This window comes from Vipera ursinii (genome assembly GCF_947247035.1).
Source record: "Vipera ursinii genome assembly, chromosome: 16".
Lineage (NCBI taxonomy): Eukaryota > Metazoa > Chordata > Lepidosauria > Squamata > Viperidae > Vipera > Vipera ursinii.
The window spans coordinates 9,296,926-9,323,233 of NC_139529.1; the positions used below are offsets into that span (position 1 = coordinate 9,296,926).

The 26,308-nt window shown below is 60.3% G+C and overlaps 5 protein-coding genes across 10 annotated transcripts; 2 read left to right on the top strand and 3 right to left on the bottom strand.

Annotated features, from left to right (window-relative positions):
* Nucleotides 1-475: 475 nt before the first annotated feature.
* On the top strand, nucleotides 476-4,009 carry FBXW5 (F-box and WD repeat domain containing 5). Of its 3 annotated transcripts, none has more exons than XR_014493957.1 (9): nucleotides 476-764; nucleotides 850-1,007; nucleotides 1,180-1,354; nucleotides 1,566-1,714; nucleotides 1,801-2,230; nucleotides 2,446-2,593; nucleotides 2,796-3,008; nucleotides 3,184-3,754; nucleotides 3,885-4,009. XR_014493957.1 is itself a non-coding variant. In XM_083375394.1 (8 exons), the coding sequence occupies exons 1-8, from the start codon at nucleotides 593-595 to the stop codon at nucleotides 3,428-3,430; spliced, it is 1,692 nt and encodes a 563-aa protein (XP_083231520.1). In that variant the 5' UTR covers nucleotides 476-592; the 3' UTR covers nucleotides 3,431-4,009. The 3 variants fall into 3 exon arrangements, 1 of the variants encoding a protein (XP_083231520.1); XR_014493958.1 differs by having other exon boundaries at nucleotides 3,888-4,009; XM_083375394.1 differs by having other exon boundaries at nucleotides 3,184-4,009.
* Nucleotides 4,010-4,281: 272 nt separating this feature from the next.
* Nucleotides 4,282-11,897, bottom strand: TRAF2 (TNF receptor associated factor 2). Of its 4 annotated transcripts, none has more exons than XM_083374900.1 (11): nucleotides 11,361-11,897; nucleotides 10,111-10,331; nucleotides 9,326-9,404; nucleotides 8,768-8,866; nucleotides 7,101-7,262; nucleotides 6,792-6,866; nucleotides 6,434-6,508; nucleotides 5,816-6,199; nucleotides 5,494-5,671; nucleotides 5,199-5,347; nucleotides 4,282-4,991 (listed from the first exon to the last, which is right to left on the bottom strand). In XM_083374900.1, exons 1-11 carry the CDS (start codon nucleotides 11,757-11,759, stop codon nucleotides 4,773-4,775), a joined length of 2,040 nt encoding a protein of 679 aa, XP_083231026.1. In that variant the 5' UTR covers nucleotides 11,760-11,897; the 3' UTR covers nucleotides 4,282-4,772. The 4 variants fall into 4 exon arrangements, with proteins under 4 accessions (XP_083231026.1, XP_083231027.1, XP_083231028.1 ...); XM_083374901.1 differs by having other exon boundaries at nucleotides 5,840-6,199; nucleotides 11,361-11,891; XM_083374902.1 differs by having other exon boundaries at nucleotides 11,287-11,509.
* Nucleotides 11,829-13,339, top strand: EDF1 (endothelial differentiation related factor 1). Its single transcript, XM_083374904.1, has 5 exons — nucleotides 11,829-12,044; nucleotides 12,378-12,429; nucleotides 12,558-12,718; nucleotides 12,800-12,893; nucleotides 13,064-13,339. The coding sequence occupies exons 1-5, from the start codon at nucleotides 11,967-11,969 to the stop codon at nucleotides 13,123-13,125; spliced, it is 447 nt and encodes a 148-aa protein (XP_083231030.1). The 5' UTR covers nucleotides 11,829-11,966; the 3' UTR covers nucleotides 13,126-13,339.
* Nucleotides 13,340-13,917: 578 nt separating this feature from the next.
* MAMDC4 (MAM domain containing 4) lies at nucleotides 13,918-22,918 on the bottom strand. The gene is given in 25 exon segments (XM_083375397.1): nucleotides 13,918-14,048; nucleotides 14,246-14,436; nucleotides 14,543-14,657; nucleotides 14,942-15,069; nucleotides 15,255-15,389; nucleotides 15,836-15,973; nucleotides 16,147-16,240; nucleotides 16,371-16,507; nucleotides 16,717-16,854; nucleotides 17,102-17,312; nucleotides 17,767-17,900; nucleotides 18,365-18,508; nucleotides 18,840-18,968; nucleotides 19,137-19,242; nucleotides 19,388-19,518; nucleotides 19,607-19,732; nucleotides 19,855-19,944; nucleotides 20,199-20,348; nucleotides 20,633-20,726; nucleotides 20,880-21,038; nucleotides 21,380-21,474; nucleotides 22,049-22,198; nucleotides 22,493-22,623; nucleotides 22,625-22,698; nucleotides 22,700-22,918. Coding segments are annotated over 25 exon segments (3,105 nt in total). The 5' UTR covers nucleotides 22,757-22,918; the 3' UTR covers nucleotides 13,918-14,000.
* Nucleotides 22,882-24,824, bottom strand: LOC310647570 (apical endosomal glycoprotein-like; the record flags this gene model as incomplete). The annotated part of the gene is made up of 5 exons (XM_083374889.1): nucleotides 24,409-24,824; nucleotides 23,895-24,065; nucleotides 23,512-23,634; nucleotides 23,185-23,330; nucleotides 22,882-23,103 (listed from the first exon to the last, which is right to left on the bottom strand). Exons 1-5 carry the CDS (start codon nucleotides 24,587-24,589, stop codon nucleotides 22,882-22,884), a joined length of 843 nt encoding a protein of 280 aa, XP_083231015.1. The 5' UTR covers nucleotides 24,590-24,824.
* Between the last annotated feature and the right edge of the window lie 1,484 nt (nucleotides 24,825-26,308).

Consider the following 26,308-nt stretch of genomic DNA (forward strand, 5'->3'; position numbering starts at 1 on the left):
AAATCACGTTGAAAATGTTTATTTGCTCTTGTGGCTGCTATTCCAGCCGTGACCACAGGAGGACAATGTTTTCTGTCCTTTAGCATTAGCATTGCAGTCATCATAGCCCTTTTTATATCAGTTTAAGCCTGTTGAAGCACGTTTCCTTCTTCCGTGCCTCTGTTGCAGCCCCTGGGACTCTTGCTGCCGTAAATCTGAATAACGAGGCGGCATAATAATAACAATAACAATAATAATACTCCAAATGGGGCCTCTCCAGCGCGGCTTGCCAGCTGTCGGCACCCGTGCCTCCTGCCCAATCGGGGGCATCAGGGCTGGCAACTCTGCCGGCTCCCTCGTGGCGTCATTGGGGACCTGCTGACCTCCCCGACAGGCCCGCCACGTTAACCAAGTCTGGACTTCAACTCCCAGAATTCCTCTGCGCCCCCCCCCCCGCCGCTCCTCCTCTACGCGCGCCTGAGCGCCCTCTGCTGGCCGAGGAGGCGCGGCCCACTCCGGCTGCCCCGGGTCGAGCCGGGCGGGAGGAGGGCGGGGAGGCGCGTCGCCCTCTCGACCGGGCCCGGCGGCCGGGAAGGGGCGGCTCGGGGCGGCCATGCTGCCGGACTGCCTCCTCCTGCGGGTCTTCCGCTCCCTGCCGCCGCCGGACGTGCTGGCGGCGGGGCGGGTGTGCCGGCAGTGGCGCCGCGTGGCCCGCGACGAGGTGCTCTGGAGGGGGCTCTTCTACCGGCACTACGGCGTCGCCCGCCACGTCCCGCGGCACCCAGGTGGGCGGGGAGGGGGCGGCGGAGAGGGCGGCGGGGCGGGCGGGGAGGGGGCGGCTGCGTGAACCGGCCTCCTTTTCCGCCCCAGCCGCCGCCTCCTGGTTCGGGGAGTTCCGTCGGCTCCGCGACGCCGTCCCGCGCCTGGAGGTGCAGAGCCTGCGGGAGCACGCGGAGCCGGTGCTGCACCTGAGCTTCTCCCACAGCGGCCTCCGCTTCGCCTCCTGCTCCAAGGACTGCACGGTCAAGGTGGGGGGGAGGGTTAGGGTCGCACGGAGCCCCGCGGTTGGGAAGGCGTCGTTGGGCTTCTCCGGTGACGGCGGCTGAAGGGGGCTGGGAAGGCCCTAAAAGCCCCGGGGGCGTGGGGGCGCTGGGGTCCTCGGCGCCGCCCGACGGCCCTGGCTCTTCTCCCTGGCTGCAGATCTGGAACAACGGTGGGCAGATCTCCCTGCTGCACAGCGCCAGCATGAAGAAATACAACTGGAGCTACACTCAGTTCTCCCAGTTCAACGCAGACGACTCTCTCCTCTTGGTCTCCGGGGTCTTTATGGGCCCCCGGAGCTCCTCCTCCGGGGAGATCGCAGTCATCGGCCTGGGTAAGGAGACCTGCGGGGCACCCGGCGAGACTTTGGAGAGCCTTGACGCCCCCCAGGGCAGAGCCAGCGAGCAGCTGCTCAAAGGCCCTTGGAGGACGACTGGATGGGGCCAGGCCTCTGAGGGATCCCGGGTGCTGTCCTTCCGGATCGAGAACCCCTCCTCTCTCTGGAGCAAGGAGACCTTTTGAGCCGCTGCCGTTCTTCCTTTTAGAGAACTTCGAACTCCTCTCCCGTGTCCGCAACAAGCCCTATGACGTGTTTGGCTGCTGGCTGAATGAGACCAACCTGATTTCCAGCAATCTGCACCGGATCGGGTTCCTCACTTCCTGCTCCGTGCTGTGGCTGAACAATGCTTTCCAGGTGAACCAAGGCTGCCCCTGGGGTCCCGGGGGGGGGGGGGAGCGCCAGCCTCAGCTGCCTGACTCTGCTTGCCTCTTTCCTCGCAGGGCGTCGAGTCCGAGAACGTCAACGTAGTGAAACGGCTCTTCAAAATCCAGAACTTGAACGGCAGCACCGTCCGGACAGTGATGGTGGTGGACTGCAGCCGTTACAGTTCTGCTGAGGAGCTGACGAATCCTGGAGAGCGGGAGGGCCCCCCCGAGGAGGTGGCAGAGGAGAGGCCCCAGCCGAGGGGTCTCTCAGCAGCTGAAGGGGCGGCAGGGACCAACGATGGGTTGGACCACTTCCTGAGTGACGTCATGGTGGGACACGTCCGACCAATCATGACAGAGATGGAGATGGAGACGAAGGTGGCCAGACTCCTGGCCCGGAACCACACGAAGCCCCCACAGCCCAACCTGCTCTCCCTGCAGGGTGGCAACAAGAAATACCTGGTCTTCACCACCGGCTGCCTCACCTACTCACCGCACCAGATTGGTAAGGGACCCAGATGGAAGAAATGGCGGCTGAGGGGTTGTTGCAGACTGTGAAACCTCAAAATGCTCAGGGATTGTCGACCAGAGCCTGGGGATAAGCAGCAGGAAGAGCCTTGCCGAGATGCCCAGTGCCTGGCGAGGTTGCCTGAGGCGGCCAGAGAAGCTTGGTACCACCCTGTGAGACACTAGCAAGTTCCCTCACTGCTTTCCCTCCAGGAATTAAGCAGATCCTTCCCCACCAAATGACCACCGCGGGGCCTGTTCTGGGGGAAGAGAGGAATTCGGACAGATTTTTTGATTCGCTGGATCACGTCATTGATATTCACGGGCATATCATCGGCATGGGCCTCTCTCCAGACCACAGGTAAGCAACGTTGCCAATGACGATGGGTGTCGGGTTGGAGACCAGGTGATACGATGGGGGGGCTAGGCAACCACAGACTGGGGGAGAGCTGGCTGTGTTGCAGATTGCCAGGCGGGAGCCCTCTGTCGCCCAACTGCCCAGTTCCTATCTCACCCTCCCCGAGGCCAGCAGAACCGCCCCCCTCTCTCCCTGCCCTCTCCAGGTACTTGTACGTCAACAGCCGCGCTTGGCCCGAGGGCTGCGTCATTTCCGATCCTTTGCAGCCGCCCCCCATTGCCGAGGAGATTGAGCTGCGTGTACTGGACCTCAAGACCATGAAGGAGGCCAAGCGGGCACTGCGGGCACACCGGGCCTACACCCCCAGCGAAGAGTTTAACTTCCTCTTCCTTGATGTCAGCAGGGACTTTGTGGCCAGGTGAGCATTGCCCTGCCCAGCGAAGGCTCCTTGGCGAGGGAGGGGCCCAGATCCTGTTGTGCCTTTTGGAGGGCTGGTCCCTTGAGGCGTTTTGCACTTGGTGGCTGTAGTGTTCCCAGAGCTTCTCTTCCGGCTTTGGCTTATGGTCACCCACGTGTCTCCTCCTCCCGTGCAGTGGGGCAGAGGATCGCCACGGATACATCTGGGACCGGCACTATGACATCTGTTTAGCCAAACTGCGGCACGACGATGTAGTTAACTCGGTGGCCTTCAGCCCTGTGGAGCAGGAGCTCCTCCTGACGGCCTGCGCAGACAGCACCATTAAAGTGTGGCGTTCTCCCTGTGCTGTGCGGGTCCTTCACACAGAGAAGCCCCGGCTTCACGGACGTCTCTTCTCCTGGGCCACGAAGCATAGAACGTGAGCCAGGCAGGGCTTGCTTTGGGCCGTGTGCGCGGTGTGTGTGTGTGTGTGTGTGTGTGAGAGAGAGAGAGAGAGAGATCCCCTGGGACTCTGGCCTAGCACACTGACCTTCACTGCTTGGGTCTGGAAGAATCGCCATTTGAGGAATGCAGCCACAGGCTGGTGGGTGCTGTCCAAGGTCCTTTTGGAGGAGACAACCTGCTTGTAGGCTGGCATAGTTCTGTAGGATGCTGCCACCCTCTGATGTGGCTTCTGGGCTTTGGACAGCCACACATGGAGCCAGGAAACCTGTGCTGGTCCTGCTGAATTTCTGCTTGGCAGGGAGGTAAGAGAAAAGCAGGTGAGAAACACAGCTGGCCACTTCAGTGCCTCTGCTCTGGTTGACCTGGGTGGCATTTTCTTTTGGGGAGGGGGAATATAAGCTGTGAAGGACAACTGGTGTTTCTTTTGTGAAGCAGAAAGAAGTTTGTGTGGCTGCTCAAGAATGTGCACTTTGAGGGGGCGGGCAGCTTCAACGCCCCACCCACCTTGGCCATCCAGCGTGGCCTGGCTTGGTCTTAATAAACTTTGCTTAACCCGCTCTTGCATTGAGCATCTATACCATCCACGAGTGCCCCCTTTGATCCCCCCCCAGTGGCTATGAACGAGGCCCACTTTGTGGCGGACGTGAGGGACCAGTTGGCAAGGGAACTGAGCGGGGCAGCCTTACCTCTGAAAAGGCCCCGGGATTGCTCCGGTGGGATATTCCTTGGGCTCTCGGGCAATCTTCCTTGGCTTGCTGCCAGGCAACCCAACTTTCAGAAGAGCGCCTAGCACACGTACCCCCAAAGAAGAGCATAACAGGGCTCGTCTCTACAACGTTTTATTCAGCTTCGTTTGCCCAGACATGCTCACCTCTGCTCATGAACCGTCCCTTCTGAACCTCTGCTGGACCGTCTTCCCTGGCAACTGCCAGGCCTCCGTGCCCAGAGAACCTGATCGGGGGTGGGGGGGATTGCCTGGCAGTGCAAACAGGCTTGCCAGGGCAGCTCAGCTGTCTGCAGCCTCTAAAAGTCCCCTCCACAGGCTCTGCCAGGCTACCCACAACAGCCGCCGCACCTTCCTTTGGGCGTCCAGCCTCTTGGTTCCCTAGCCAGCAGCCACCCCTTCCCAATCCAACAGCCGTCCAGGGCAGGGGAGGAGCCCCCGAGCATGTTGGGACCAGGAAAGGCCTCTCCTTCAGGGCCCACCTGGCTTCCAAAGCCACCTCCCTGTGGCCAGGGGGCAGTCCAAGGCTAAGAGAAGGTCCGCCGGGCCCTCGTTGCCACACAGTCCTGTGCTCCGAGACCCCGGCGGGCAAGGTGTTAAAGGCCCGTGAGGTCTACAATGGCTTTAATGAAGAGGGTGTCATCGCGCACGTAGGAGTTCTTGGACTCCATCTTGGCGATGGGGCAGAAGAGCGGGCAGCCGCTGGCAATGTTCATGTCGCTGATGGGCCGCTGGAAGGAGGAAGAGGTGACGTCGGGCCGGAAGGCGTCAATGACGTGTTCGCGGTTGTTTTGGTCCAGCAGCATCAGGGTGACCTACGGGGGAGACAGGAAGCCTGGCCGTAGCCTCTCAAATCTCTGGGTCCCTCTTGGCCTCTGCCCTTGCGAAGCCCCCAGAGGGTGCCAAGGCGTCTGGGGTAGGAAAGGCTGCTCTGTGAAGCCAAGGACCCCCTCCAAGCGAGCTCTCCCCCCTTCTGCAGGCCCAGCAACCTCTTCCCCCCCCCCGGGCCCCCAGGGCCCTACCTTCTGATTGAAAGGCCACCGCAGCAGTGGGTCGTTGGGCCCTTTCATCACCACGAAGAAGAGGGACAGGTGGGTGCCCCTCCCGGTGCCATCCCCATTGAGGTAGATCCGCAGGCACATCTTGTAGCCATACTTGCTGGTGTAGAAGGCTGGCCAAGCAGGGCAGAAAGAAGGAAGCAGGAGACGGTTGGGGAGGAAGCCGTGCAGGACACTGGCACAGCTTCCTTCAGCTTGCCCTGCCCTCCAGCCTGCACCCTCCTCCCCCCCGGATGTTCCCAGAGGTGGCCTTCCCCACCTGGGGAGAAGATGGCCGGAGAGCGCCCCGCAACTGCCTCCTGCCGCTTCCTGGTGAAGTCTGTAATCTTCCAGATGAAGACGCCGTCGTAGGAGGCCGCCTCCATCTCCTGGATGGCATGCTCCATCTCTGCCAGGGCCAGGTCCTTCACGGCAACGCTCCTCTCCAGCTGCCGCACCTGGGCCAGGAGGGCAGAACACGGGTCTGCAGTGAGAGCCACCGCCACCACCCTTCCCCTTCTGCTTCCCCCAGGCCAGGAAGTGGGGCTGGAGCTGCGGAAGACACCAAGCCCCGCTCTGAACGCCCCCTGCACCCCTCGCACCTGGGCCACGAGCCCTCGTCCCACCTTGGCGCTCAGGGCCTCTATCTTCTCCTGGTCGAGTTGATGCTGCCGGCTGGCGGCTTCGGCCACAAGTGACACCTTTTCCACCTCCCGGTTCAGCACACACACGATGTTCTCGAAAGTAACCGTCTTCCTCTCCAGGGCCTCGCACTTCCCCAGGAGTCCCAAGGAGCCGGGCAGCTCTGCCTCCGTGGCCAGGGGCCTGCCCCCCACCAGGGCACAGCTGGCCTCTGCCGAGAGGTGGTCCAACAGGGGCTCCAGCTTGCTGGACGCAGAGCCCAAGCTCAGCACGAAGCTCAGCAGCATGTAGAGGTGCTCGCCCAGGTGGCTCTTCTCGTGCTCCGGAAGCTTCTCGTTCTCCATCTGCCAAGGATCCCAGAAGGAGCAGGCGGGTCAGGCGGACCAAGATGGCTCGGGGGTGGGATGGGGTTGGGCAGGTGGGGGCGCCAGAGGCTGGGCCAGGACACAAGGACGGGACATGCTGTCCAAGCGGCAAAGAGGGGCTGCTCCAGGGCCAGCCTCCCCCGCAAAATTGGTTTTGGGCCCCCTTCTGCAGGATGTCCTCCTTCCCCGCTCTGAAGCCCAGAGCAGCCATACCAGGTGGGTGCAGCCGACTGGCTGGAATCTGCAGGGGGCTCGGCATTTGCTGCAGCTCTTGACGTGGTCCAGAAACTGCAAAAAAAAGAAAGAAGCTTCAAAAGGAGGAAGGGGATGCACATCCCCCTCGCCCACTGCAAGACGGGGGCCCATCCCAAAAGCAACGGCTAGTTGCCAACACCAGGCAACCTCCTAAGTGTTCTCTGCCGGTGGAGGGAGGGGGCCGCTCGGGTTGGCCAAGGTCCCTGGCCACAGGGCAGAAAGGAGCGTGGCCCAAGGGCACTTCTGGGGCGGTTCCTCAGAAGACTTGGGGGGCCTTGTTGGGGTGCTAAAGCCAAGGGCTTCGAGCACTGCTGACCTTCTCCCGGGGGATCTTCTTCTTTCCGCAGCCCTCACAGGCCAGAGGAAATTTGGGGCACACTGCCTCGTGGGCCTGGAAAACAAAGCTGCGGGTTAACCCACATTCTGCTCCACCCCTCCGAGGACAGTGCTGGCCTCCCACAGCTGGCACTTGGGGGCCTGGCTGCCCGGAAGGAGCAATCAAAAGCAAGGCAGCACCTCTGTGCTTTGCATTGGGATGCTTTTGAGTGCTGCTGCAACAATAGGCCTGGCTTTTCCTAGGGCTCCCTGGCTTTGAGGGGGGCGGGGGGGTAGCTCGGGCCTGTACCTTGCTTTCGGAGAAGTGGAAAAGAGCTTGGCAGCATTTGCATCTGAGGCTCCTCTCGGGACACTCCTGCTCGGTGTGCTGCTCCTTCTCGCCCAACCTGACCAGGCCCTGGCACGCAGGGCAGGTCACCAGCAGGGCCGGGCAGCTCCCCTCGTGGCAGCTCTGCAGCAAAAGGTCCGGCACTTAGCCCAGCCAGCAGGCCGAAGGAAGGCCCTCGCCACCAGGGCCCCTCCGGAGCAGCTCGGGAAAGCAGGGGGCCTTTCCGCATGGCTGCCCTTGAGCCAGGAAACTCAAAGGGGGGCACCCAAAGAACATCTGTAATCAACGGATGGCTATGGGGAGGATCCGCTGGAGGCCCCCCAGCTTGTTCTTGTTGGCTTACTTTCCAATTAGCTCAATAATTTGCTGTGTTTGCAAAACCAAATATTGGGAGGGAGGCCAGGGGTGAGGTATGCCCATTGCTGTTTCGGATGGGAACCCTGCAGGTTTGGGGGTGAAGAGGTGGGTGGCCCTGTGCGCATCCCGGCTGGGCTTATTGAGAACCTTCCAGAGAACAGGACCCAAACTGCGTGTGTGAGTCTGTGTGTCCCGCCTGGCTGGGATACTCCCACTGAAGTCAGAACTGCCCTGAATGCCAATTTGCACCCCGTTAGGCCTGGAACCTGGAACTCTTTCTCCAGTTCAGATCTTGGGATGGCCCTTCTCCAAGAGGTCATAACTACATCCAGCAGAGCCAGAAAGCGGCACATCTGGAAGCAGAGAAGCAACTAAGGCTCTCTGTGGCCACTGGGATGCCACAGTCTTTTCAAGCACTTTCACTTTCCGGAGCCAAGTCTGCAGTGTCGCCCCACCCCAAAGAGAAAGTAAAACCGGTGCCAGAAGGCAGCCAGTGGTCAATGGGGGGGGCAGCAGCTTGTCTGCTGGTGTCAGATGGCAGGGAGGAGAAGCCAGAGCAGAGCCGCAGTTCTTTTGGTGCTGCCAGCAGGCGCTTCCCCGGGGTTGAATAATGAGCAAGTATTTTAGGGACTTTCCAGAGGGTGTCACTGCAGGCTTCCGCCAGGGACTTTCCAAGCTGGAAGCTCTGACATTCAAAGCACGCAGCCCGTCCCAGCTGCAGACCCAGCAAGACAGGCACCTAAGTGAGCTAGCCATGCAGATTTAGTCTCTGGTTCTCCCTGGGAAGGGGGGCTGGAGAAGACACAGAGCTGCACTGTCTCCACTGTGCCACGTGGTCCAGGGCAGGGGTGTGTGTGATACGAGGGGCCTCTTCAGAGAGAGATGGTGGGGTTCAGTCTTTGGCCTTCCCCTCTCCACAGAATTCATCCCAGGCCTTTCCAGGCGCCTCCTCCTCCTCCTCCTCAGAGCCAGGGCTGCCTCCACACAGACCCTGGACCCGAGCACTGGGGGGGGAGGGAAGAAACCCCCTCTTGGGGAGAACAAGCAGCAAACACCAAGGTCACACGGAAGGCACTCTCTGGCCCCAGAGCACAGGAGACAGGGTGCCCCAAGTTCCCATGGAGCAGGGGGTGGTACCCCCGGGTAGGTGCCACTATACAGGTCTCATAAAAGCCTCCAGACAAGGGCCAATTCCCAGCCCTTTTCCCATCAACCCTCCCCCCCCCAGACAGAGGAAGGGGCTGCTTAAGGCTGCCTCCTGGGATCTTTACCTCATATTCTTTTATGGTCCCTTTCCACGTGCAACCTTGCTGGGGACAGATGGCCGGGAGACTCTCCACTTCCCGCCGAGCTGCATTATCTGGGAAAGCCTCAAAGGGCAAAAAAGGAAGGATTAGGTGCAGAGAGGCTGGAAAGGGATAGGAAATGCTGGCCCGCCAACTCGGTACCAACAGCTTGTCTGGGGGAGTTGGCCCCAGGAGGCCCCTGATGTCCAAACCAGCAAGCCAGCCCAAATGGAAAGTTTTGCTGGGAGGGGGCAAGGCGGGGTACTCCCCCAGCTGACTAGGCTGAAATCCTTCCTGATCCTACGGCGGACAGAGGGAGAAGTAGCTCCTGCTCTCTTGCTGCCCCCTTCTCCATGCCTGTTCCAGTAACCGGGAGGTTGTGACCGCAGCCCCTTGCATTCAGGTGCCTCAATGGGAAGCCTTCAGAAGAGACAGGAGGGAGGGGGGCCACCCCTTCTCCTTCACTCCAAGGCCGCCATCTCACCCAGCTGGGCTGCCTGGAGGAACAGCAGGACAAAACTCCACTCGAGGGGCTGCACTTACCACCCCTGTTTCCAAGATTGAGGCACCTTCTTCATACAACCCCTCTTGAAGGCAGGCTGCGCACTTCTGGGGCCCTGAGCTGGCGGGAAAGAGGAAGACTGTGAGAACCCAGGGACCAAGTCAGCTGGGCAAGCCCTTCCCCAGCAAGACAAGGAAGGGAGCTGCATTTTGCCCTGGCGTCACTCAGTGTGTGTCTGAGCATCTGATTGCACAGCTGTCACCAACCCTCACAAGGGAGAATTCTTTACAGACTGGAAGGCCCACCCTTCCTTTTCAGTCATGCCACCCTGCCTCATCCTGAGGTGTACACCTAACGCCCTCCAGATTGCAACTCTTGAAGCAACAGGAATAGTCCCCAAACTGGCAGGTGTCAGATTGCCTATCCTGAGTATAATTAAGCTGTTCTCTTTGTTGCAAAGTTGTTTGGCTGACCTGCTTCCTTTCTTTCTGCAGAGGGATGGAGGTGGGGAGTTAATGAAAAAGGTGTAACAATTTCTTTCTGGGGGTGAGAATTTGGTTTGGAAGTAAGCAGGCGAAATTGCATGTGGGATGATCATAAGAGATCTTTCCCACCTGGAAAATGTCACGAGCACAAGCTGGAATTGACTGCCGGCTGAGCCATCAGCCAAAGGAGGAATCTGTTCCCCTCGGGCTCTTGATAAGGAGTAAGGAATTCGGGGAGAGGGCGATCTTGCAAATGCTCATGGGAGAGCATCTGAAACCCAGCACACTTTCTCCATCAGCAAATGATATGCGAGTGATGCTCAGCAAAGCAAGCCAGACACCTTAGAATTTTCTTCAAGCAATAGGAGCAGTAGCGATGACCACACTGGGCTTGGAACGGCCGCCGCAAAATGTTCCGGCACTCTGAACACAAGTACTTGCCCACCAGTTCAGTGCCCAGAATCTCCTTGGGGAACCCTGGCTGATTTACATCCAAAGAGCCAGGAGGGGTTGCGTTGGCCGATGCCATGTGAACCGGCCTGTTCGAGTGGCCTTCACAACCCTGGAAGGAAAAACAACGGCCAGGGTTCAGCTCCGTGTTAAAAACAGCTTTCTCTTAGGAGTTAACACCAAAGTAACCTTCCGGTGTGACTTTAGGACCCCAAGTAGGCAAGAGGCTGGTTCCAAAGGCATCCATCACCCACAGCAGCTTGCGAGCTGGTCCCCAGGCTGGGGTAGCAAGGTAACCTGCCACCGCGCCTGGAGGCTAAAGCTTGCTTAACCCAGCCACCTCTTAGAAGCTGTTGCCAGGTCCTTTAGCCCCCAGGACCCTCGCTCAAAGTAGCAAGAGGAGGGTTTCTCCTCTCCCGCAAAAGTGGCCGTCAAAGCCCCCATCTGATCTCATGCCCGACCCTCAACTTTCCGGGCATCCCCTCCCACTTAGGGGGCTTCTCTGCCGCCTGGTCGGCGGGCAGGAGGAGGCAGCCCCGCAGGCTTCGCCCGGCCGGCAAAGCCGCTTCTTCTTCGTGCCGCAAAGGGAGGACGGAGGACGGATCAGCGGCTGTCCGGCGACGGGGTCTTCGGGAGGGCCAAGCTCCCCCCACCTACCTACGGCCGGAGTCCTGACCTTTCCGCGCTTCTTCTGCCGCCTCAAGCCCCGAAAGGCGCGCCCGAAGGAGCCGCAGCCAGGGCCGGGCGGGCGGGCGGGCGGGGGGCCAGTGCATCGGGGGGGGCCGTCGAGGAACCCTCCGCAGCGGGCACTGGGACATCCGGCTCCCGGCGGCTCCTTCGAGCGGGCAGGGGGGAGGAGCCCGGGCGTGACGGTCCTGGAAAGCCCCTGGAAGAGCCTCCGGGAGGCGGGAGCCACGTGCCGCCCCGCGGGGCCCTCCGAGCCAGGGCGGCGGGCGCCGGGGAGGCAGAAGCCCCTTCGCCGCGGAGGGAGGGAGGGAGGGAGGCCCCGCGAAGGCCGCAGAGAAGCCCGTTCCGCTCCCCCTCCCGGCGCCCCCCCCCGCACTCACCCGCAGCAGCGTCCGGCCACCCAAAGGCCGACCGGAAGTCCCCGTAAGCTCCGCCCGGCGCTTCCGTCACCTGCCTTCCTCCGGACTCGGAGGCCCCGCCCCCACGCCCCTCGCCGAGGGTGGAGCCGGCGGCGCTTCGGGGGCGGCGTTCGCTGCCTCCGACGGGAGAGCCTCCATTTCGCGCCGAAGATTAAGAAATGGACCGGCCCGACAGACGCCTTCTGCGCATGCTCCCGACGAGGAGGCTGCGGTCCGTCACCGCTTTCTGCACCTCCCTCTCGTTGCAGCCGATCGTAGCCACGGGGCTTCTGGGAGAGATCTCGGGGACGGTCTCGCGGAAAGCGCTCCCTTCTCTCGGCCAATCCTAGGACGGGGAACCTCGATCGTCGATCTATTAAAGCCGATCTATTAAAGGACTTCAAAACAGACGGTGTGGAGGCGTGACAGTTATTGTGACGTCGTGAGTCCCCCATCGAGGGGCAGGGTCTTATTCGTCGGCCAATCGCCTTGAGCTTTCGCTCGTGAGTGGCAGCGGCACGGCCCAATGGGGGGGTGCCGCTCGCTCCGCCCACGAGAGGGAAGGACGGGATGAGGGAGGGGACGGGGAGAGGGACGGCCTATTGCGGAGGTTGAGCAGCGAAGAGGCGGCGGCAGAAGCGGCGGCAGGAACCAGAGACGCCATGGCGGAGAGCGACTGGGACACGGTGACGGTGCTGCGCAAGAAGGGCCCCAGCGCGGCCCAGGCCAAATCGAAGCAGGTGAGGGCTAGGCAGGAGCGCGCGTGCGCACCCTCTTCAATCCCCGCCCATCCCCCGGTGGGAGGAGTGCCTGCGCGGAGCCCGCGTCAATCTACCGGGAGGCACGCCCACCGACCCTCATTTGCATGGGCTGCGCTCGCGGGGTTGGCCTGCCGGGGGGCTTCCGGCACGTGGTGGGCGGGAGCGTCCCGGCGGAAGCGCCGCCGCACCGGGGCAGGGCCCGCTCCTCGCCCCGCCCTTCTTCCGGGCCCGTCGCGCTCCCGGGGCGCAGGCCGCCCCCTGCCGGCCGAGGAGGGAAAGAGGCCGGCCCGGTAACGCTCCCCTTGCTCCTAGGCGGTGGTGGCGGCTCAGAGGCGAGGCGAGGACGTGGAGACCTCCAAAAAGTGTAGGTGTCGCTGGCGGGCCGCTCCGGCTCCTTCCCGGGAGGGGGGCGGGCAGGCCGGCCGGCCGGCGCCCCTCCGAGCCCGGCCGCTTCCCCAACCGCCGCCGCCGCCGCTGCTCCTTCCCCCGCAGGGGCCGCAGGGCAGAACAAGCAGCACTCGATCACCAAGAACACGGCCAAGCTGGACCGGGAGACCGAGGAGCTGCACCACGACCGGGTCCCGCTGGAGGTGGGCAAGGTGATCCAGCAGGGCCGGCAGGGCAAGGGGCTGACCCAGAAGGACCTGGCCACGGTAAGCGCCCGAGGGGCCCGGGGGAGGAGGGAGCGGCCCCCCGCCTGCGCCCCGTGCAGCTGACCGGCTCTCCCTCGGCAGAAAATCAACGAGAAGCCCCAGGTCATCGCCGACTACGAGTGCGGGAGGGCCATCCCCAACAACCAGGTGCTGGGCAAGATCGAGCGGGCCATCGGTGAGTCCCGGCCTTCTGACCAGTGGGCAGCCGTCTCGGCATCGGCATTGTGGGGCGGGGGCTCCCCAGGGCCTCCCCGTAGGCGGCCGAGGGCGGCTGCTGGGGGGAGGGGCGGGCGGCCGGGCGGGTGCCTGTCCCCGACTTGAGTCTCCTCCTTTGCTCTCTTCCAGGCCTTAAGCTCCGTGGGCGGGACATCGGCAGGCCCCTCGAGCAGGCCCCCAAAGGGAAGTGAGGACAAAGCCTCGAAATCAGTTTGCCCCGACTGATCTCGCCTGGCCGCTCGCTCCTCTGGCGCGGCCAGGGCATCTCTGCCAGGCTGAAGCCTCCAGAGCCTCCACCCTGTCGTGAATCGACGAACCGCTCACGGCCGATGACGTTTCTGCCTTCCTTTTTCAAAGTATCCAAATCCTAATAAAGCATCTGAATCTGCCAGGGGCAAGAAAGAATGTTGTTGTCGTCATCTTTGGGGTTTCCAAAGTGCCGGGGCCTTCTGGAAGGGGGTAGGGAGCAATCGGTGACACTCGTGGTTGCTTCGTGGTCCTTCACGCCAGCAGCCGTCCTTTAAAGACTTTCAACCTGTAAACTGGCCACCTGCCTCTGTGGCATCGGTAGATGTTCTTCCCCAACTGAGTGTTTTGAGGAAAAAAGTCCAGGCCTCTCTCCAATAAAGTGCTGCACTGGGGGCTCGCATACAAACACGCCCCCATCACTCGCTCACCAGCCTCTTTCCAGCAGAGGGAAGTATCTTATTTGGGGGTGCCGACAGAGGCTTTTGTGGGGGGGGGGAGCTATTCGTGGCCCTTGAAAGCAACAATCATTTGAGTAAGGAGTCCTGGGATGGCAATCCAACGGGTACATACAAGAAATTAAACCAGCATTGCTGGGTGAGACACTCCTATGGGGAGTGGGTTTATTTTAACTTTCTTGTTGAAATGCTTTTTGAATAGCCATAGATTGAACATTCCGATGTTCGTGAACATCTGGCTATCCCTGGTCAAGAAAAGAGGCTGATTCAACCCAGGTCTCAAGGACACCCCCTTTATTGGAGTCTGAAAGGATTGCTCCGGTCGCCTCTCCAGAGGCTGGATGGGGCTGGCAGGGGCCGACCTAGGATGCTGCTGTGTCAGGAGCCATCTGGGGTAGGATAATTCTGTCCTGGAAGCCAAGGGGAGAGAAAGGCTGGTCTTAGCTGGCAGCCGAGGGACCGGGGAGAAGCTGCGCAGGCTGCCTTGAGGGAGAGGGTCTGCTTGGAGGATCAAAAGGAAGCTCTCACCCAGCCACTGATTCCAGTTAAAGGCAGCCCGGCTGGAGAGCAGAGGGCCACACAATGTGCCCACCCCCCAGCCCCTTACGTCTCGAAAGGCGATGTTGTCAAAACCCGGCCCGTTGCCGCCGCTGTCCTCCTCCATCCTCTCCCGACTCCCTCTCCTCTTCCACAGGCAACAGGTGGCTGCACTCAGCAGCAGCAGCAGCAGGACGGTGCTCACCACACCAGCCACCACTCCGGTGGTGGACACTGGGAAAGGGCTGCTGCTGCTGCTCTCTGCCAAGGCAAAAAAGGAAGGGCGAGAGCTTCTTCCGACCCGCTCAGGGTGGCACCTGCAGGGATCGGCCCACACCTGTGACTTGGCTGCCGCAGAGAGCCTTACCTTCCGCTTGGCCTGCCTGGGGCGAGGCACAGCTCGGCCCAACTGCATAGTGGAGATCGTCCAGCGCAATCACCCCTGAGCTCACCCAGGCTCCACTGCTGGCCTCCAGGACGATCTGAAGGGAAGAGACCAGCGCTGAGGCTCAGGAGGGCATGATGGGAGACCGACGGAGGGATGAGAGGCAGGGGTGGGATTCATAAAGGGCCAAAGAGACCCATCAAAGGGCTGCATGCAGCATCAGGTTGAGGGGTGCAGGGTAACCCCTAATTCAGAAGAGGTGGTGCGAGGGCTGTGGCAAGGGGAGGCAGATGCCTGGGGCTCGAAGGCCGGGTCCGAAGACCTGGCATTGCCAGCTGCCTCTTCCTTCAGGTCCAGGGAGGGGGGCTGAATCCAGAATACCTGGAACTCCACGAGGCTGGTCACCAGGAGTGTTTGGTTCATCCACGTCCAGCTCTGATGGTCTGTGGCGGTCCAGATCACCCTTTCCCCCTGTGCCCCCGTCAGCCTCACCCTGAGCTCTGCAGGAGCTGCCAATGCAGGGGGGGGGGGAGTCAGCTCTCTCGGTCCTCTGCCTCCCTGCCCCACCAACGACCCAGCGTCGCTTGTGGCTTCCCTCCTCTAACCAGGGATCTGCCAAATGAGCTTTAATAATGCCACTTCTGCAGCAGTGCCCTGGGGGGGGGGGAGGGAGGAATCCCTTCCTCTGACTTACAGCTGTGCCCAAGGAAGCCCATGTGGTAGTGGAACCGCAGGCAGGAGCCCGTGGTGGGTGCCAGGGGCTCGCTCGCCAGCCGTGCTGTGCTTTTTCCCAAGCTCAACACTGCCAGGTCAACGTAAGCATAGTGACCTACAAAGAAAAAGCTGAACAGCAGGAAGGAAATAGGGGCCAGAGCTACTTCTGCAGGGTTGGTCCAGAGTGGGTGTCCTTCATTGTGGCCTTCTGCACAAGGCTGTGGTGACAAGGATGGAGAGCGCTCCAGAACATGGAGGGGCTTGCCTGTTCTGTGAGCTACTTAGAGCATTTGTGGGGAAATTTCAGGCACTAAAGTTCAGGACTTCAGTTTCCTCGTGCCGAGATCAATAACTCATGAATTCAGAAGGACTATCGGAGCCCAAAATTTAGGCAAGCCAAACACAGCTGTTCCATTAAACTGGAACCACCAACTCCTCCTACTCACAGCCGCTTGGCTGGTTCAGTGAACGTTCAAGGCCGAGCTGTGGGGCAGGGAAGAAGGCCAGAGCAGGCGCCTCCGGGCAGCCCAGGCTCCTCTTGAGTGACCCAGGGACGCGAACCTGCGTTGGTGCCGAGGGTGTGGTCTTCCTTGGGAGATGGAGAGCGCAATGTGGTGGCTGCTTCCTTCCAGTCCCAGCTGTACCAGTTTCCGTGGGGCTTGCTCCAGCCACAGGGCCCTGACTCAAAGTCACAAGATCCTGGACCAAAAGGACGCACACCATGGTTATCTAAGACCTTGGCTGCCCCCAACAACTTCTCCAAGTAGAGAGGAGACCAAGTCTCCCCCCCGCCCCCCTACCGTGCCCATAATATTCCCTTTTCTTTCTAAAAGAGAGAAAAGAGGAGCACGTAAGTCTACATCTGCCCTCACCTGGTTCAGAGCAGCCGCCTTCCCTCACAAAGATGTCATCGAGGGCAATGTAAGAGGCCGGGCCTCCACCAGCACCTCCCATCGCAAAGGCCACCTGTTCCCGGAAGACATGGGTGGCGTAAGAGGCTCGTGGCCAGCTCAGACTGTTTCCAGGCACAGCCTTTGCTTCTGCCAGCAAGCCAGAGATTCAGCCTGTCTTTCTTCAAAAAGGCCACCATGCCCACCTGCCATCTCCCGTGGACCTTTGCCACAAAGCTGCCGTACCGCCAGGCTGCCCCCTGTGTCGGATCCAGGCTGAACATCCCCATCTCCGCCGCCTCTTCCTTCTCCCCTTCCTCTTCCACGTAAGCGGTCAAGGATCCTATGGGGAGCAAACAACAGAGCAGAAGAGTCCAGGGCCCGAACGCTGCATCCGCCCTCTTGGGGAAGAGCAATGCCAGTATTACCTGTGGGGGGCAGGGAGCGAGGCACCATGAATCAGGCTCACGCAGCACTCGCACCCCAAACTGCTGGGAGTGCAAATGGCACCATTGCCTTCAAGTGCCCGACACACACACACCCCGCACTCACCTGGGTCACTGCTGCTCAGGTAGTACCAAAAGGAGACACAGTGGGTGCGGAGCAGAGGAGGGAAGGCGCGAGAGCGCAGGATGGTCACCTGCCCCAAAGGAAGCTTGTCCGCACCAGTGTGGAGGATCATGTAGTGTCCTGGGGATGGGGGGGGGGACGATAAATGGCTGAAACAAGCTCTCCAAGGGTGGTACCTGCTATGAGTAAAGCATTGTACTACCTGCCTTCCTGAGCCAGGCTGTAATTTGGCCCCACATCCGGCCCATCTCCTGTGCAGGAGTGCTGGGCCGTCTCGGGTCTCCCTGGGAGCCCCAGGCCCGGTCCTGCGGGGCCTCTAAGTCCCATCCTCCCCAATGACAAAAAGGGGCACACTGCTGCCTGCTACCTCTCGGCTCGCCAACGGTGTGATCCACGGGGGGGCCCCGGCCCCCTGCGCCACTCTGCCGCTGCCACGCCTGCTGCTTGGGGAGCGAGAAGCCGCATTCGTCCGCCTCAAAGGAGCAGTGGTGCTGGGCCGGGCAGGCCCCAGACGTCACCGTGATGTCATCCACAGCTATGCTCCCCAGAAAGCCGTCCCGAAGGGCCTCAAGGACCACCTGCAGGACAGGTGGGAGAAGCTGCTTCAGAGCTAGAACTACTGGCCAGGTTTCTAGCCCTCAGGGCATAAAGAAAAATCGAGGCCCACTGGAATCTGGGAATCTATTCGAATCCGGGGAAGCCACCTATCCAGACTGATCGTTCTGCGCTGCTTCCTTCTTCCCTGACACAGAAAAGGGGATTATTTATTCTGAGGCTGCTGAGGGTGGGGGTGGGGAGGGCACAGAGGACGCCAATCCAGTCCAAAGCTGGAGCCGGACTAGGGCAGGCTGTCCTAACCTGCCTGCCGCCATCCTAAAGCAGAGGGAAATGGCGGGGAGGGGGGGGGGCCTGACCAGGAGGAGGCCGCCTCAGCCTCGCTCTTCCCAGGAGCAACTTTCTTTCCAGGTGTTCCCGATATCAGCACCTTGGCCTGGGTCTCTTCCGTGCAAAAGAGAGGCGGCCTCTTTTTACCTGATACTTCTGGCCAGGCGTGGGGGAAATGGAGGAGGCGGCGCGATGCCAAACCGCCCCATGGCTCCCTCTCCTGGTCCAAAGCACCTGCTCCCCCGATTCTCCGGCCTCCTTCAGTTTCAGGGCCAGGGTCCCTACAAAACCAAAGGTTGCGTGTCTGTGTTGTACGTGTCAACGTTCTGAAGGATGCCAACCTGAAGCGTCACACAACACAGTTGTTCTTTCACGCTGAAGAAATCCCTCGGGATGCCGCCTTCCTTCCCAGAAAGCACGCTGGAAGAGCACGGGGCCTCTGATCAAAGAAGACCCCTCACCCCAGCAAATGAAAGACGGCCTGTACATTGGAGCAGTTCCCAGAAAACGGCCACACGGCCTCCTCTGGGTAGCCCTGGCTCGCCTCTGAGCCTTCTGCACAAGATGGAGCAAAGGCTGCTAAGAGGGGAGGGGCCGCTACTGCCCCACCCCAGCAGGCTTCTTCTCTAATGCGGGACTAGACCGCCATCGGAACCCCCCACCTGCCCCTGCTAGCTGGGCTCCTCTTCGGAGGGAGCAGCAGGCACGGGGGGGGGCGCTCCTGCAGGGGAGTTTGAAGGCTTACCAATCTGGGGGCCATCCATGCGATACCAGAAGGAAAGACAGGAGGTCTCGACAGTGGTGGGGGCAGCCACCTGGGGAGCAGAAACCAGCCGGGCACGCCAGCCCTGGTTCCAGGGTCCACCAGGATCCACAAACAGGAAAGAGCCTGTTGGAGATGAGAGCGGGACTGCCAGACAGCAAAGGGCTCTGTGGCAACTTGGGGAATTTTGAACCAGATGGGGGACTATTTGGCTCACACGTCTTTCTAAACCGCTTCTGATTTCGGGAGCAACAACATCATTTTGAGCCAGAGAAAACCAACCCCCACCCCCACCTGTTCCACGCTCGCTTTTGTTGGCAGGAAAAAGGCCGTCTTTGGCACGGGTGGAGTCTGCTGAGGCTTCTGGAAGGATCTCCAAGCCCCACGTGGGCTTCAAAGTCAGCTCCGCAGGTGGGGCTGGGATCTGGCCCAGACCACGGCCCTTCTGCAGCACTACCTGTGCCTGTGGTGTGGTCCACGGCCCATCCTCGGCTTCTGCTCAGCCTCCATTCAAAGCCATCATTCTGCTCCAGATACCAGCTGCACCAGTCGGTCTCAAAATTGCAGGACAGCCCTGCCTGAGGGGCTGGGGGGGGAGGAAGCAGCAGCAAGGGTGTTGTTGGGGAGGTTTCCCAGATCAGCCACAGTCAACAGGAGGGAATGATTGTGCCCCCCCCCCCAATGCCTGCAGTGCAAGGTTTCCCCTCTATGAACCCAGTGGGCGAGGCCCCGCAGGGCAAGCAGGGGCTGATACCTGAGGCTGGGGTCTCAGCGCTGCAGTTCACAAAGGAGATATTGCTGACGGCAAGTGGCAGGGGTCCCCGGGGGCCGTCGAGATCCTCCATGGCCAGCAGCTCAAGCTCAGGAAAAGAGAAACAGGGCAAGGTGATCCCCTGCAGCTCCCTGCTTCTTCCTCCCTCTCAGGGCAGCTGCACCCCAAGTGGCGGCCTCCCCTCGTCCCTCATCCCAGGTCCCACCCTGAAGGAACTGGAGACAGCCCCCTACCTGGAAGGGCCTTTTCCTTGCACCCAGACGCACCGTGGCCTCTGCCCAGGAAGCAGTCCTGTTGCTCCGGGCAAACCAAGCCCACCAGTGGGTGCCCAGGCTCTCATCGGCAACGGCAAGGGCGAGAAAGCCTGCGGGATGGGGAGGAGAGAAGCGGGCAGCGGCCTCAGTGCCAGGCAGCATTTGGCTGTGCCAAGGGGACTAAGGAAGCCCCGATACCTTCTGGGCCAGTGGTGAAATCCATCCGCAGCACACAGCCTAAACCTGAAGGGCCCAACACGGGAGTGGCAGCCCGCGCCATGGAGAACATCTGCCCCGGCCCCTCCTGCAGACCGAAAACGGGCCCTGACGGGGAATAAAACAAGGGTGGGCCCCAGGCCGAGGAAAAGACACCCACAACACCCTCCACCTACACGGTATTGCCTCAGTTCTAAGCTGGCAGGGCCACGTTCCTGCAACCTTCTTACCCACAGGACTGAGCCGGCTGGTGGTCCATCGCAGGCGGCCCACGCTGATGTCCATCCAGCCCCCGGCGTCCTTGGCAAAATCGGTCATTCCTAGAAGGGAAGGTCACAAAGGTCCCAACTGACGGGCCACACAGTTCAAAGCAGCAGCGTTTCTATTGAGCAGCTTGCTTGGGGTGGGGGTGGGGAGACGGGGAAGAGGCCCAGGGATCCGCATGCTGCGTGCCACGCCCCATTCAGTGCTTGTCCTTTTTAAACATATCGCCCAGGCGGAAAGTGAAATGGCCGCTTGGAAGAGGGGCTGGGCGCGCTTGGCACCCCTTTCTGTGGCTCCCCTGGCCCCTTACCACACTGCTGTTCGTCAGAGGCATCCTCGCATTCGGCCTTGAAGTTACAGAGCAGCTGGAAGTCGAGGCATCGCTTGCCCTGGTCACACGCAAACTGCCCCATGGGGCAAGGACCGGAGGCCTGTAGCGCGGGAGGAGTCAGGAGCCGGGCTGAAAGGGACCGAACACCAAGGCCTCACCGCAAGAGACAGGGGCGCAGCTGGCCAAGGGGCCTCCGAGGGGGTCTGCAGGAGGCTTAGGTAACAAAGGTGTTTTCGACAGCCCCTCCCTCCCTCCCTCGGTCTGAGACGGCCTTGTTACTCCTGGGGCTTCCACCAAGAGCAGGAGGGGACTAGCTGACCAAGAGGCAGAAGAGAGGGAAAGAGGGCTTCAACCGTGGCAAAGGCCGGCTGGAAGAGCGTGGGTCAGCCGGCCATCCTACTTCTCCTACTCACCGTCCTGCACCGCCGTGCAGTGAGGAGAAAGACGAAGGTCATCCAGAGCGATGCTCCCTTCGTGGCCCCTTCCCATCCTGCCCTCGATGATGATCTGGGAGAAAAACCCAGCTGATCAATGCAGGGCAATGCAGGCCTCCGCCGGACAGAGCTGGAGCGGCTGCCGGCAGCCTCCCACTGCCCACCACAGCCTGCTCCACCTGAGAGGTTCAGGCACCTGGCACCATGGCCTCTGGGCCTCGTCTACCTTGAACGTCTTTGCCTCTGTGAAATCCACTTTCTCCCGGAACCAGTAGTTGCCCAAGTCTCCCGTGCGGCTCCAGACAAGCCGCAAAGCCTCTGCCGTCTGGCTGTAGACATTAAGGCTGTTGCTGCTTGAGCCATGCAGGTGGAGGTAGAGAACCAGCTAGAAGAAAAGCCAGCCAAAGCCACTTGATGGGAGGGAGGGAGGGAGGGGCACCCCAGCCTCCATTTCCTCTCCAGCCACTGGATTCAAGCAACCCCAAGGGGGGCGGGGGCTTGTGGCGATCGAGGCTTCCGCTCTCTGGGAAGCCACAGAGAAGTTTCCTTCTTACCCCCTTCCCCCCCAGAACCAGAGGGGGATTCAAGAAAGAGAGGCCAGTCCTCAAAGGGGGACGTGCTCTGACCGCAAGTGGAAGGAAAGCCTCCAAGACCACCAACCGCCACACCCCATAAGAGAGGAGCAGCCTGTCCAGCTGTGGCCTGAGGGATGCTCAGGCGACTCACGTAGCAAGGCTGGTCTGGGGCCAGCGTTGGGCTGCTCAGCCAAGCTCTTCCCTCGTGCACATCCGGCTTCCGAGTCTCGACGTAGGCGAAGAAGCCTGCAGTGGATCAGAGACGCTGCCTGGATCTCCTGGATCAAAGCCTTGTAAATGTTAACTCTGCCCGGCAGCGTCTGGCGCTTTTGGTGACCCCAGCAGATCCCTTTACCTCCAGGAGGGCAAGTGAATCCAGAGCAGAATACTCCACCTTGACCGGGACACGGAGTCAGGGGACAAAAGGGCTCCGAGCACGGAAGCCAGCAAGAGGGGCCTGACCAGCCCCAGGATGCCTCTCCCTGCCCTTCCCCTTCGGGGCTCTCCCACAGACCGCCAGAGCCAGGGCAGCTGCCGGGGACGGCTTCTCTCAGGGCAGCCCAGAACAGGAGCGGCGGGGCCTGCAGTCATGGCTTGGGGCTGCCGTGATTGGGGTAAAAATGCGAACTGCCTCAAAGCAGAAAGCAACCGGGGTGGGGGGTTTCTCCTGGAATAAACTCAAAGTCTTGGGCTTTAAGGACAGCAGAGACCCTAAAACGTCCAGAGGCGCCTATTGAAGATGGAGCCATTCTGAACAGAGGCTGCATCCTCAGACAAACACAAAGCCGTTCCGGCTTCCTTGCTGCCTGGCTACACTCACCTTCCCGGCTGTTGGTGCTGTGATCCCGCGAAGGCCACACCGAAGGCGAGGCCAGGTGGAGGCTGGAGTTCCTTAGCCAGGGAAGAGTGGTGTTGGGGACCACCGTCCACTGGCACCAGTTGTCTTCAAAGGAGCACGCTGCGAAGGAGGCTGCGGGGGCAAGAGCGGCCGACAGGGAAGAGGCTTGCGGGTTTCCTTAAAGGCCTCAAGAGAAGCCACAAGCCTCGGCTGTCAGTTGCAGCAGAACCACAAGATCACATTCTGGATCCTCAGGCGAGAATTGCAAGGGGAGCAGCAATTCTCCCACCCCCTCAGGAGCCTTGCTGCCATCTGAAGAGCTGCAGATCCGGCTTCAGGAGGAAGCTCCCTCCCGGCATCTCTGGGCCTCCAAGGCCAAACAGTGGAGAGCCAGCCGCTCGCCCCAGCTGCCCCCACGGTGCTCACCACAGTCAGCGTTGGCTTCATCCTCACCAGCCCTGCAATCGGCGGTGCCGTCGCACACCCGGTCTGTGGCAATGCAGCCACCCTGCTGGCAGTGGAAGGACTCTGGGCCACATGGCTGGGGACCTGGGGGGGGGGGGCAAAAGGTCAGGTGGAGGCCATTTTCTAGTCAAGTGCACAGTTGTGTGTGTCACCCTGTCAATCTCAGGGAAGCAGCTGAGCCAACTGTGGGGGCTTCCAGCAAATGTTTTTTCCTTTACACTGCATTCACCCTGCTTCATCCATAGGCAAAATCTCTCTTGGGGAATGGCTGTGGCGATCCATTGTCTGCCTGCCTCTTCCACCACTAGATGTGCTGCAACACGTACCATCATCTCCAGCCTCCATGGCCCTTAGGCAAGAAAGAGTAGCCTGCAGGTCACAGAGACAGCATCCCACGGGGCCTCTTCTGAGGGGCCTTTATAGGGAATGGAGACTGCAGAGAAGTTCAGGAAGAAATAAAGGAAACACTCCCCCCCCCCCGCTTTACGTGGGAAGCCACAGTTCCTGAATTCCACATCGTCCAGGGCCAGCTGTGCTGTGGAGGAGGAGCCCTGGGCTGCGGAGAAGGTGACCTGCAAGGGAGGGAAAAGCTCCAGGTGAGAGTGAGGCGCTCCCATCGGTTGGAGGCAGGGCTGGGCTCAGGCGCCGAATACCTGGAAGCTGCCCGGGATGTGACCGGTGTAGGCCACCAGCTCCTGCCAGGAGTAGGTGCCACCGGCAGGACTTTGCCACAGGCGGACGGTGTGACTTCCCTGTCTCAGCTCCAAGGTCAGGAAAGGCTGCTGAGTCTCGTTAAGACCTGTGCTCGAAATGAGATGGCAGAGCTCTTTCAGCCAGCGGAGGAAAAGGCTTCACCTCAACCTGTTTCCTCTGTGAACTGTGTAGAAGCGTATGTGCCGGGGGGGGGTTGTCTGTGGTGGGGGGGAGAATCACGCAAAGCACTGGCCCACCCCAGTGCTGGTTGCCCCCTGCCAGCCTACCTGATCCCCACAGGTGATACCACGCTCGGATCTCGCAGGCAGCAGCTGCTCCTCGCAACAGGGGGGACCTCAGCCGAGCCGTGCCCGAGGGCTTTGCTCTCCCCTTTGTCGCCATGTACCAGCCTGCACCGGAGGGCAATGGAGGCGTTCAGAGGAAGCAGGAAGAGAGGTGCCCACACCTAGGGCTCATCTTGGGGTGAGACAAGCCCCATAAGCTAAGAGGAGACATGGGACGTGGATGCCCCCAGCGCAGAGCACTTCCCTGGGAGCGCTTCAACTCTAGTCTTCCCAGGCGAGGACTCCCACACACACACACACACCTGGGAAGAGCCTCACAAAGGGTTCCCAGCCCCTGTGCCTGCCCCCCCAGCAGAACCGCTTACCCAAATCCGTGCCGTGTGTGTGGTCGAAAGGAAGCTGCAGTCCCCACGTGGAGATGCTGGGCTGGGCTGGGCCCCACTGATAGGCTGCGTTACTGATGTCCTCCCAGCCACACATGGTGCCTTCGAAGCTGCAGGTGAAGGGAGCCCCCAGAGCCGATGCCTTCTGGTAGCCTGGAGGGGAAGAGCCAGCAGTCCACCCCCTTTCGACGGAGCGCCTCCTGCCCCTGCCCACAGAGGGAAGGCTAGCCAGGAAGGGCCAGTGGACCCCAAAGGGGCTGCTGCCGGGAGGGAGGGGTCTCCTTCCTTGGGGTTTGAGCGGTGGCTCCAACAATCGGCCCTTTCAAGGAGAGGATTTCATGGCCAGGAATTGTCTGGAACTGATCCTGTCCACAAGCCTTTTGGAATCCGTCGGAACCCATTCCAAGACCGCAATCTCTTCAGCACAGCCAGGTGTGTGCTGGGAGGGGCAGAAAAGAATTGGGAGGAACCCTTCTGCTTTTGGCGGAAAACTCACCACACTGGTTTTCATCTGAACAATCCCAGCAATCACACACAAAATCACAGGCACTTGAACTCCCACATCGGTTGACAAACACAGCCTGGACATAAAACGGAGGCCCAACTAGGAGACAAAGGAAGAAACCCCAAATGGGTGGATCATGGAGACAATCTACTGGTCCACCTGCTCTGGCCATTCTCCATGGCTCCCTCCTCCCCCTCCTCCCACACAGCAAAGACCCACGAAGCCAATTCTGCTGAACCAGGTGGGCCAAGACAAAATCTTGCACTCGTCGATTCAGAAGAGCAAATGAGGGGTGCTAATCATCCCATTTAAGGAATTCAAATTCAAGACTTCAAGACACTGCTTGGACCTAAATGCAGAAAGTAGAGATCTGAATATTCAGTGTGAATCAGTTCTCAGGATTGGAAACAAACTTCTGCCTCTCTCCAGAAACATACAAAGGTGTCAACAGAGGGAAATGCCAGCCCTCGGAGAACGTTCACTCCCTACAAGTAGCCACTTTTCTTGCATCTTAAACAAACTCCAGCACAGCCCCAAAGGGCACATTTCAAAACGCACGAAAGGCTTCAAACTTTTCAGCAGACATAAAATGGCCCCAGGAGGCTGCTGGCTCCTTCCTTCAGTTCCCCCAAATCAAAGCTCAGTTGCCCCCCCCCCCTCACCACCTCTGATTCAGGATCTTTCCATGCAGCCCTAGGAACAGGGCGGCTTCCTCCTCTGAAAACTCACCCATCAGCATCGGCAAGAGCAGGAAGGGCAGCAGCCCCCAGGATCCCGGCATCCTGGGCCAGCAGCAAGATCAAGCCTGCTCAGCTGAGAAGAAGGAAAGGCTGCTCCAGCAACAACGTGCCTGGACTTCAACCTCCCCGATCACCTCGCCTTCCAGACACGCAGCAGGGGCCCGAGTAGGAGGGAACCACTGCCCAGGCACAGGGTGGGGACTGGCCATAGGGAGGGGGACGCGGGCAGAATACTCACACCCACCTTCAGTGCGAAGAGGGTCCCAACGGCCTGGACACATTCGTGGGGCAATAAAAGCAGAGAACTGCAGCTGCATGCCAATCTAGCAAGCACACCGACACACTTGTGCCCCTGCGCCACCAAGTCCCAGCTTCCTTTCCTTGCTAGGGTCAAGAGCACTTGATCACTGGCTGTTTCTATCAGCCTTTTGTTTGAACAAGGCAGAGGAGGTGGCATCAAACATTGGACCCTTTCTGGTCCAACTTCAGGTCTGGCTTGGGGATGACAGCCTTGGTTGCTGCCTGCCCCAGGAATGGGAGAAGACTGTTCAGGCCAGCCTCTCTGGTGAATCCCTGGCTGGAACATGACCTCTGGGCATGTTTTTGAGTCCTCCTGCAAGTCCTTCCCGAGAAGGGGCTGCTGGGAGACTTTTCCTCAGCCCACAGTGCTCTTGCTATCCCTTGAGACTTCTAACATCTCTGCAAGGCTGCCTGGGAAGCAGCTTATTTTTTATTGTTTGGCATAGAGAACGCTGCTATTAAAGAGCAAGGCAGCTGTTCGGATGGGAAAGAATGAGGGACTCCAGTCACCTTGCTACCAAGTAGGAATGTATCTGTTTCCAGTTCAGTCACAAGTCACGTACTCTTTTATTTAAATACACCCCAAGAGCCAGACTGCGACAGATTACAAAACTTTATTTCCAAGAAAGTGAGGTTTCACAAGAGCTTGTTGCTCTCACATGCAAGAAATTCAACCTCATTTCCGCGAAGGTGCCCTTGGACTTCGTGCAATCAAGTCACAATCTCCAGGAAAGATCTTGCAGACTCGCACGCTGTCTAGCAATCTCGTCTGCAGGTCATTAGCAGGACAAGCCAAAGCATCGCTTTAGCACCAACCCAAACCGCCAAAGAAACCAAAGTTTCCATGCTGG